Source organism: Phycodurus eques, chromosome 10, assembly GCF_024500275.1.
Source record: "Phycodurus eques isolate BA_2022a chromosome 10, UOR_Pequ_1.1, whole genome shotgun sequence".
Taxonomy (NCBI): domain Eukaryota; kingdom Metazoa; phylum Chordata; class Actinopteri; order Syngnathiformes; family Syngnathidae; genus Phycodurus; species Phycodurus eques.
The window spans coordinates 2361449-2372819 of NC_084534.1; the positions used below are offsets into that span (position 1 = coordinate 2361449).

At 45.8% G+C, this 11371-nt stretch overlaps 1 protein-coding gene across 1 annotated transcript; it reads left to right on the forward strand.

The window, feature by feature from the left end:
• Positions 1–366: 366 nt before the first annotated feature.
• On the forward strand, positions 367–4064 carry fezf2 (FEZ family zinc finger 2). Its single transcript, XM_061688042.1, has 4 exons — positions 367–1541; positions 1746–1880; positions 1973–2105; positions 3623–4064. The coding sequence occupies exons 1-4, from the start codon at positions 825–827 to the stop codon at positions 3865–3867; spliced, it is 1230 nt and encodes a 409-aa protein (XP_061544026.1). The 5' UTR covers positions 367–824; the 3' UTR covers positions 3868–4064.
• The last annotated feature ends 7307 nt before the right edge of the window (positions 4065–11371 follow it).

Sequence of the window (11371 nt, forward strand, 5' to 3'; positions counted from 1 at the left end):
TTCCCTCCCTCTCTGGAAATTGCCTCTTCTGAATAGGGAGGAGGAGGAACTTGGTTTAATAGGATCCAAAGGGAGTTTCTGCTCTTGAACAGGTGGAAATGTTGAAAGAGCACGCTCGGCTCCTCGAATCAGCGAATAAGTAAGGGAAGGGTGTGTTAAGCACATGGGAACAGGTGAATGCACGTTTGCTTGTTGAATGATTTCACATCTCTTGACAATGAGCTGCTATTTCTATTGTAAAAGGACACACTTTGGTCTCGAGCGTAATTCTGTCGCTAGAATCAGAGGGCGGGCCGGTCTTAGTGGGCGTCTCAGTGTCACCCATTTAAGAGTTGGGGTGCCCGCTGATCTTAGCGGTAATCCACTGGGGCGGCGCTCATGCCATCATGACACAGAGAGCACTCGCCTCTTTTTTTTCCCCCCATTAAAGAGGCCAACTCACATCTAACTTTATCCAGTCTCCAGGAGCTGCGACTGCAACATTTTTTGGGTTTTTTTTTCTTTTTTGGGTTTTTTTTTTTTTTTTTTTTTTGTCCTCTTCTCAACTCGTCTTCGAGCTTTGTAGTGTCCTGGTAATTTTGTGGGCACTAGTTAATGAGCATTAATCCACCACCCCTGGATGCCATTGTCGCAGCGGGGTTTCCATTTGAATGCAAATGCGTTAAAGGGTGGCAGCAAGGTGCTTATTAAACTGATGTGTCCTCCTGTCTTTTCTGCTGGAAGAACAAGAGAGTGAACTGGAAGGAAGAAGTCGGATATCCCGGGAGTTGCTGCTGGCCACAAAGTTGTGTTTGGCTGCAGAGAGGAAGAAAAGAAGCCGGCAAATGTCAAGCGCCGGAGCCCTGGAGACGGTGATGTCCTGCGGTAGGACCGGAGCCTCCGCGGCACCCAAGACACTTGCCTTCTCCATCGACCGAATCATGTCCAAGAGCTCGGAGCCGAAAGGGAGCGCGGAGGCGCGGACCGAGTTGCTCGGGCTCTGCTCCCCGATCCCCTGCGTGATTCCACTGCAGCCTTTCGGCTACGACCTCCAGGCCAAGGCCCTGATGAACTACTCGGAGCTCTGGAGAGCCAGTCTCAGGGGAGGTTTGCCGTGCAAGGGGAACTGCGGCGTGTGCGCTAAGACAGACTCCGGGCCGAAGCAGCCGACGGGAAGCAGGGTGGTGAGACCGCAGGTGATCCACCAGGCTGTCGCCATGCCGAGCGGCGGCTCCCTATATTATCTCAATTACCTGGACTCCTCTTACCACCAGTCGGACTTTCTGGCCGGACGCTGGCTCGCCAGCCCGCAGGCGCAGGCCTCCCTCTCGGCGCACCACAGACTCTTGCTCCTGGAGAACGCCAAACTCACCGGGAGCGCGGGGGCCGACAAGAGTCCCGCACAGCAGTATCCTCACAAGGAGCATCTTCCGGGGCAGCTGGACCACATCGTGAAGGAGAACCACAGCGCGAGCGCCGAAAAGAACGCCTTCAAGACTCACAAACACAGCAGCGCTGGAGACGGGAAACCCAAACATTTCACATGCGAAGTGTGTGGAAAGGTAACGGGAAAGCACGTTTCTTCCTTCCTTTCTTCCCCCCCCCCCCCCCGCCCCCCCAAGGAAAAAAAATATTATGCAACGAAATTTGAGCGTAAATTCTGGATTCGATTGGCGCCACGTGCACAATTGTTGAACGGTCGCATTTGTTTTAAAAAAAAAAAAAAAAAAGTCTTCATTCAAATCCACGTTTTCCCAACTCCGCAGGTTTTTAATGCTCACTACAATCTGACCAGACACATGCCGGTGCACACGGGGGCCCGTCCGTTCGTGTGCAAAGTATGCGGGAAAGGCTTCCGACAGGCCAGCACGTTGTGCAGACACAAGATCATCCACACCCAGGTGAGAAGGAGCGCACTCACGCACACGTCCTGTCCTGCCTCCGTGGATCGGATTGCCTGCTAAATCCATCTGTACTGTGGTGCCCTTCAAAGGAAAAACCACATAAATGCAACCAGTGTGGAAAAGCGTTCAACAGAAGCTCCACACTGAACACACACGTTCGGATCCACGCCGGGTACAAACCTTTCGTGTGTGAGTTCTGCGGGAAAGGCTTCCACCAGAAAGGTAAAATCACGGTTATTACCGGAATCCACGAGCATTGAATTCCACCCCAACCTTAACGTCCTGCCGCACTTTCTTGTCGTGCTTCTTAGAAAAAGAACAACAACAACAACAAAAAAGCAGCTTTTAAAATAATATTTGGGTTTGAATCATCGCCAAGAAAAGAAAACAAATCCACTCGTGTCCTTCAAAACGCAAAGAATTAATGAACGCTAAATACTTCATTGCAAATTGTAACATATCGAAACGCGAAGTGATTTTTATTTTTTTTTGTTGTTTTGTTTTGTTTTGTTCTGGCTTTCTGGACCGTCTCCTGGCTCAAGTCCTTGGCACAATGGGGGAGAGAGAGAAAAAACAAAACAAAACAAAAAAACAATAAACTTCATTCGATCATGTCATGACGCGATTCAAATGTGACAAACTGACGTTATTGCTTCCTCTTCTCCTCGGAAATAATAGCATAACATATGCGAGTTTAACACATTTGAATCGTGTGCATGTTCGAATGAAGTCAATTCAAATGACTTCCCCCCCGACCCCCCTCACTATTGTACATGACAGAAATAAAATCATTTGACCGCAAAGCAATCTCATTATCCAATGTTAGTATAATAAAAGTGTCATACTGTACGCTATTATTGTATTATCGTGATCATCTATCTCGCTCATCCATCTCGCGACCACTACGACTATTATTATTATTGTGATTATTATTTGTATTTTCGGTGAAAGTAGTAGCCGAGAGACGAGACTGAAAACGAAATAGGACATGTCACTTCACACTGACTAATTCCCCCTCCAAGATGGCAGCATTTACTCCGGGTCAACTCGCCAGACCCCCAGCCAAGTCGGGAATCTGGGCTCTCCACCCTAACCCCCCGAACTTGTCACCACGCGCGCTTGATTCTGACAAAGTTTGACAACTTCTTGACTTCAACACACAAATCCCAGATTAATGAAGTCTGGTCAGTGCTGGTGACAACTTCGCCATGAACTGCTGACCTTCGGTGGGGTGGGGGTGGGGGTAGGGGGGGCCTCTTTATGCTCACTTGTTGTCAGCCTTGTTTGCAATAGTCTGTCACTTTCCCTCTGACGTCTCATTATTCTTTTTCTTTTATCGTTATTACAAGGGAGGTCAACTTTGTAGGAAATCGCGAGAGGGCTTGGCCGAATTCAACGTAACGATCGTAATCTGATTGCTCGATTGTACCGAGAAAAACATTCACTTCGCAATATTCGATATCCGTTCGGGGCTGGAAGGAAACGCGTATGCGCGTGTACACGAGCGCATTACTTCTCCGATCTCTGAAATAATGCGGTTGCAATTCAGTCTTGTTCAGAATGAGAACATTGCATGTTTTCTTTTGCGCCTAATTCTTATCGGACACGATCGTAACGATTGCTAATACTTTGGACCGCGTGGCCCTAAATTGTTTCCGGCATTACAATAGCGTTGCGAGCTATTCGCTCGGAAAGACAATAACGCGTTCTCCTTTCCCCTGGCATGCGCCCTTCCTTAGGTAACTACAAGAACCATAAACTGACTCACAGTGGGGAGAAGCAGTACAAGTGCTCCATCTGCAACAAGGCCTTCCATCAGATCTACAATTTGACCTTCCACATGCACACGCACAACGACAAGAAGCCGTTCACGTGCGCCACCTGCGGAAAGGGCTTCTGCCGCAACTTCGACCTGAAGAAACACATCAGGAAACTGCACGACAGCTTCTCTTCAGATAGAGAACCCAGAGAGCTCCAGAGCTGAATCGCTCTCCTAAATCTCCACACGCGTTCCACCCGGACGATGAGCGAGCGCCTTATAATATGCTCTATATGTGTCACCGAGATGAACAGCCGTGAATGGTCCAGACAGACGGTCGGAGACCCTCCGGAGTTACACGCGATCCCCTTTGGCACTCCTGTTCAGGCAATATAGACTCAACACTGACTGTCATAAGGATTTTGATGGTTTATTCTTTTTTTTTTTTTTTTTTTTTTTTTTTTCTGTCTTAAAATCCAGAGTTTGGCGCCTGTTGTGAGCGTCGAGGAATGGTTCAATTGTACATAAAGGAAAATGTTATTTAAGATATGAATCGTCGGAGGGGGCACCTCTATGCTGTACATTTCACTGACTTGGTTCATATTAATACACGAGTTTTAACTTATAATAATGAATGTGGGAGCCGCACTGTGTCCATTGTTGAAATGTTTGCAAATAAATCAGATAAAAGAGATGCTGAGTGTTTTCGAAGTCTTTCAGTGGATGCGCATTGAGAATCATTACGTTCATTTAATATATATATAGATATAGATATATAAATTTGGAATGCAATCGAATGACATACATGCGATTTTGTATTTCTTTTTTTTTTTTTTTTTTTTAAACAAAGTGTATTTCTTTTGTGTTGATCTTGCCAATTATCTATTTTTTTTTTTTTTAATCCTGTCGCACCAATGCGCTGGATGATTACAATTTGCTGAGGCGCTGGAAAAAAAACAAAACAAAAACAAAAAACAAGTCGAGCAAACGAATTTCATATAATGAAGTGATGGTGCTCTTTAAAATCGCAGACAGGCCCAGTTCGTTCCACTGTGTGCTCTGTGGTCCACTTTGCCTCAACATTTATTGACAGACACGATCTGACTAATACCACGTTTACACTTGACTCGGGCGTAATGTCGCAAAAAGATTAGAAGTAACATGGACCCTTGAAAACGAATGACATTAAGCAGCTAAACGGCCTCTGGGGGCTCGATGGCGGAGAGTGAATGCATGCGGCGGGGGTTTTGGCTTCAGCGCAATCAACAGAACGGGAGATAATGGAGCACTCGGGCGCAGGCTCTCCATCCGGACCTCAGCGTTAATAGACCAAAAGTTATTCTCCGCACGGCTCCTAGAACAATATTATCCCTTCGCATATTCTGTCGGGCGGTAGGTCCGTGCCCCCAAATGGAGATCTTTCTATTAACAGCCAATTAGCGCCTGGTCGAATTTGGACCGAATCCTCACTTGGTTAATGTGACTATAACGTATACTCTGCTCACCACCTGTCTCGATCGGTGCACTATATATATATATATATATATATACAAACTAAAATATACAATCATAGTTTATAGCTTTTTTTTTTTTTTTTTACGGGTATTTTATGAGTATTTGAATGATTGCTAGTTGTTATTCATCAAAAGGTCATAATTGTTTCTAAGGGGGTAAAACAAAAAAAAAAAAAAAAAAAAAAAAATATATATATATATATATATATATATGTATATATAGATATTGGAAAAGTAATCCACCCATCCAGTTTCTGAACCGCTGGGTCACGGGTGTGCTGACTTTGGGAGGAAACCCACGCAGAAACATGCAAACTCCACACAGGCCAAGCCGGATTTGAACCCGCAACCTCACAACTGTGAGGCAGATGCTCTAACCAGTCGCCCACCGTGCCGCTTTTCGATATTAATGTCGATTATCAAGTAAAAACTGTGAATTTTGAGTAAGGGAAGAAACATTTGAGCAATATGCCCAAAATTTCTTTACCTTTTTGGATGTCCCAAATGAAGTTGCAAGCTTCGCAGCACGTTATCTGAAGATGCCAATTACATATTTATTTTTTTTTTGGGATATGATTTTTTCTCGTCTTGCTTAACACGCGGCGGCAAAAACAAACATGCACCTCTACCGGTTATTCTATTTTATGAGTGTTCTTTTTTTTTTTTCTTCTTTTTTTCTCTGGCGTGAACATGACGCTTTCAGTTAACGAGTCGCAGTGTGATGGAGTGACATCAATGTTGTTTCAAAGGCGGCCCCCCCTCCCCCCTCCCGCAATACAAAGCAGAGCGTCGAGCGTCGGGCATAACAGCAGTGGCAGCATTTTGCGTGTATGTGCGCAAGGCGAACGCCGCAATGGCCGCGGGAGACGGACAACATTCGAGCAGTAAACAACCTGAAGGCTAACCAGGTTGGCCTTTTTTTTTTTTTTTTTTCCTTCTTCTTCTTCTTTTTCTTCTTCTCCTGCGTCCTCTTCAACATCTGAGCAACTGCATCAGCATCCACAAACACGTTAATTGACGAACCGGGCCTTTAATTAGTGCGCGCCCAAGCGGAGGAGGGGGCGGCGGGTGCGAGCGCCGGAGAGGGAGCGCGCGTTCATCAGCTGTCAACAACATGAGGACATCTTTCTTTGGCTCCCTGCGCCTCCGCGGGATCACCGGGGATTGAGGCAATTTACGGGCCACAATGGAACTCGTCTGACACAGGAAGGGAAAAAAAAGAGAGAGGCGGACTTTTTGTTTGGCCGATTGAATTGATTGTAAATGGGAGATTAGTGGGGAAGCTTCAGCGGCGGCCTGTAAGTGCCCGATCGGGGAGGGGGAGCCACCAATTAAGTCTACCAAATGTTAACTTACATCAGTTTCCCCTCAGTTTAGCCCACATGGAATTCCAATTAAAGCGTCCCCCGCTCCAAAGCCGTCCTTCTTTTGGAACGGGTGGAGACAAAACACAAGGTTCCCACCGCATCTGCGATGGGCCATTTGGATAGCAATTGATTTGATTGAATTTTTGTTGTTGGTTTTTTTTTATTTTTTTTGACTCAGTCTGCTTTATTGAGCTAATGTGCAAGAATAAGAGAAAGTCCCTTCAATCTTAGTTCACAAATCAACATGCAGTCAACATGCTTGGTGATCATTCGATTTTAATTTCAGGGGGGGGGGGGGGGTATAGTATGTGTCCATTTTAGTTTATGTTAAATTTGTTCCGTTTTATCCTTTTTTTTTTTTTCGTGAGATGATGCTCTCGGAAACATGTATTTGTTTGGACCTCAGCAGGATTGTTCTGCAAGTGCTCCTAAAATGATCATTTGAAACATTTTCATTTAGAGGCAATGAACAGGCTCATTTCAATCGATTTAAAGTGTTCACAAATAGCGCTCATATTTAATTTGTAAACATTTGACCGCGTCCGTCTACAAATGCAATGATAACAACAAAATATTTTTTTAAATAGATGTCTTGGACCTGCCTAAATGTCTTAGAACCCCCGCTCCCATGAATCCCCTCATTAGGCACTGGCCCTTTAGCACAATGAGCCTCCAGGATTTATTGTAAGCATTGAGGGGTTAATGAGCAGTGGCTTCACTAAACTCCTAGGCTCTATTCCTGCATTAAATGAGCTGAACAGCGCAAGCAATGGAACAGACCACATTGGATTTTCAAATGTGGAGCGAATACATTGAAATAACATGAAAGCTGGACTGATTTGTTTTTGCCTGCTGTGTGTTTGATAATGAAAATAAGGTTACCAAACATTCAAATGAGGTTTATATCATCTTGAGGTTTATAGCATTGATGAATGGCGGTATGGCATGGAAATGAGCCACTCAAGAAGCCAACCATACAAACAGCTTACTTAAACCAAACAGACGCGTCATTCACCAGCACCTCATTTAAATTTTTGTACTAAGTCAACCCTAAATCTTTCTCAACCCAAACTTCATCAGAATGCCGTAAAGACTGCGGTGAGCAGTTTTTTTTTTTTTTTAATTTATTTATATTTTTTTTTGGTGGGATGTGCCACTGTGTCTCTCTCTTGGCAAGTCAAGGGTAGAGTGAGCCTGGAGAAGACTGTGGCTATAAGCGGCTAGGTCGCAAGGAACAGAGTTAGGAGAGAGATCCCGTCGTTCATCTGATGCCAGGCTTCACTTTTTGACCTTGATCAGTTTCTTTGTCTTCCCTCACCGCTGTCTACAGGATAACATGCATGTAGCTTGAGGGTGAAACGTTGCAAGGGAAATCAGTTGGAGAAAAAGAGATGCAGGCCTCATGGAACCCTGGTTTGAAGACTGTTTTGACCAGCTCTCAGCCAACTGTCTCATTAAGGAGTTTATGCTTTCATGGTTGTTTATTTGTTTTGAAGCTTCTGCTGACTGTGTTGTGTGAAAAGGGCACCCATCGCCGAAATTATTCATACAATTGAGAAAAAAAAAACATAGTATGTACAGTATTTAAGTCATGCATTCATTTCTGGTAACACAAATCAACAAATAATAAAACTATTAACGAAGGAGGGGAAGGGACAGGGGATATATAAGAAGTCTACACACCCTGTTCAAATAGCAGGTTTAGTGATGTACAATACAAAAATGAGACCAAGATGAGTCATTTTAAAACGTTTTTACAGTATTAGTTAACCCATAACCTGTTCAACCCAACTGAAAACAAAATACAATATTTTAGCGAGGGAAAGTAAAAATAAACAACTGAGTTAACATGGAAGAGACTCCAACCCCTCTCGAGAGGACCGGTACCAGAGCCCAAGCTGTGTGTGGAGGCGAGTCCGACTATATCTAGTCGGAACTTCTCGACCTCACACACCAGCTCGGGCTCCTTCCCTGCCAGAGAGGTGACATTCCACATCCCTACAGCCAGTTTCTGTGACCCTATGGCCCCTCCCACAGGTGGTGAGCCCATGGGAAGAGACTCTGGAGTTGCCCACGGTGAGAGGCGCCAAGCAGGTGTGGGTATACTCGGCGCCTGTACGTTGAGGTTCACCCCGGTAGACGAGAGGGTAGCCTCCTTCTGCCTTCGGGTGGGGGGACGGGTCCTGACTGTTGTTTGTGCCTATGCACCAAGCAGCAGTTCAGGATTACCCTACCCTTTTTTGAGTCCTTGGAGGGTAGTGCTGGAGAGTGCTCCCGCTGGGGACTCCATCATTCAGCTGGGGGACTTCAATGCTCACATGGGCAATGACAGTGAGACCTGCAGGGGCGTGATTGGGAGGAACGGGCCCCCCGATCAGAACCCGAGCGGTGTTCTGTTATTGGACTCCTGTGCTCATCACGGATTGTCCATAATGGACACCATGTTCAAGCATAAGGGTGTCCACACATGCCCTCATCGGACTTGCGGCCGCATGTCTTGGACACTCGTGTGAAGAGAGGGGCGGAGCTATCAACTGATCACCACCTGGAAGATGCCGGTCCGACCTGGCAGGCCCAAATGTATTGTGAGGGTCTGCTGGGAACGTCTGGCACAATCTCCTGTCAGAAGGAGTTTCAACTTCCACCACCGACAGAACTTTGCTCATGTTCCGGGCATGGCGGGGGACATCGAGTCCGAGTGGACCATGTTCCGCGTAAGGTGGTCGTGGCGCCAACCCCCGAACACATTGGTGGACACCAGCAGTGAGGGATGCCGTCAAGCTGAAGAAGGAGTCCTATCGGGCCTTTTTGGCCTGTGGGACTCCTGAGGCAGCTGATGGGTACCGCCCGGCCAAGCGGAATGCAGTTTTGGTTCACTGAGGCAAAAACATGGGGGGAATTCAGTGAGGCCATGGAAAAAGACTTCCAGACAGCTTCGAGGAAATTCTGGTCCACCATCCGGCGTCTCAGGAGGGGGAAGCAGTGCACCATCCACACTGTGTATAGTGGTGATGAGGCGCTGCTGACCTCGACTCGGGACGTGGTGAGTTGGTGGGGAGAATACTTGGAAGTATTCCACCGACACACCTTCCCATGAGGAAGCAGAGTCTGGGTTCTCTGAGGCGGGCTCTCCTATCTCTGGGGTTGAGGTCATCGAGGTGGTTAAAAAGCTCCTTGGTGGCAAGGCCCTGGGGGTTGACGAGATTCGCCTGGAGTTTCCAAAAGCTCTGGATGTTGTGGGGCTGCAACAAAACGGGCACTTTTATCTTCTAGGTCAAAAGAGCAGGTGCTTGAGCACTCTGTCTGCACTGTGCCTGATTATGAGTGATATAGGATTTAAGATGCTACTCTGGCCACTCATGCCAGAGTAGCATCTGCTCCATTTGCACACTGATTGAGGAGTATCTGCAACATTTGCACAACCAACATTGTCCCAGATAATCGCACTACTCGTCACTTTAAACCGCATACACTCCTTGAAGTCTCGGCGCCCTTTGCACAATGCTCATTGCAACGGACTATTGCAATATTAGTCATTTGAACTGCTCTAAGTGCTAGAGGACTCTGCATCTTTTTGCACAATTGTTTTTTGTCAATGTCTTTATGTCTCCAAAGTGTTCTGTAAATTGACTGTCTGTTGTACTAGAGCGGCTCCAACTACCGGAGACAAATTCCTTGTGTGTTTTGGACATACTTGGCAAATAAAGATGATTCTGATTCTGATTCTGATTCTGAAGATGCCCGCGACCCTAGTGAGGAGAAGCGGCTCAGAAAATGGATGGATGGATGGATGGATTTAAGATGCTTCTGACAGCTGTCAAATGTTACTGAAAGAACTGATCGTGACTAAATATGTTTTTCATTCTTTATTCAGATGCCTCAGTTTCAATGGTGACCTGTTACTTGAATGTAATAATCATTCAAAATACTGACAAATATTTGAGTTTGATAAACAGACAAGGTATTTTGTGGGATTGGCCACAACATATTGAAGAATAAATTGGCCATGAAAAAAAATAACACTGTGACGCTGTGTATGCTAATAATGCTTCTGATAGCACCAAGCATTCATACAGTTTATTCAGATCTTTGTCTAACTAATTATACAGCAGTCAATTAGATTGTCTGCTCTTGCAAACCAATGAGCTAGATTCTCCACCCAATTCTCAACTCTGCATCTCTCAACTCTATTCTAGCAGCATTAAGCAGCGTGTCATTCTTGTGTAGGATCAGTTGATTTGGGGATGTCCGGTGCCGCAGCTAATCCTTTTGACCCGACCTGACCCTGCTGGGAAACGTTCTCTTTCGCTTTACTCAGTAATAGTGAATCTCTCTTCTTGTTCACACAATTATAACACCCTTTTGTCAAAACACAACTTAACTTTCCTCTCTAACAAACTTTAAGAATTAGAATCTCCCATAAGAAAAATGTTTCAACCATATTTTACAGGTATAGCTGTAGCGCTAGCCCACGTGTCTGCAACCTGCGGCTCCAGAGCTGCATGTGGCTCTTTTTTCCTTCTGCTGTGGCTCTCCGTAACTTTGGAAGGTAAATAATGAGTATTTAATTTAAATTTAAGTTAGTTCATTCGTTTTTCAAATCCATCCATCCATCCATTTTCTGAGCCGCTTCTCCTCACTAGGGTCGCGGGCGTGCTGGAGCCTATCCCAGCTATCATCGGGCAGGAGGCGGGGTACACCCTTAACTGGTTGCCAGCCAATCGCAGGGCACATGTAAACAAACCACCATTCGCATGCACAGTCACACCTACGGGCAATTTAGAGTCTTCAATTAATGCATGTTTTTGGGATGTGGGAGGAAACCGGAGTGCCCGGAGAAAACCCACG

Bases quoted from the DNA above. Each gene is read 5' to 3' on its own strand.
- fezf2 (XM_061688042.1), top strand. From the start codon at position 825: ATGTCAAGCGCCGGAGCCCTGGAGACGGTGATGTCCTGCGGTAGGACC. The intron at 1,881-1,972 runs GTGAGAAGGAGC...TGCCCTTCAAAG, and splicing joins ACAAGATCATCCACACCCAG to GAAAAACCACATAAATGCAA. The intron at 2,106-3,622 runs GTAAAATCACGG...GCCCTTCCTTAG, and splicing joins GAAAGGCTTCCACCAGAAAG to GTAACTACAAGAACCATAAA.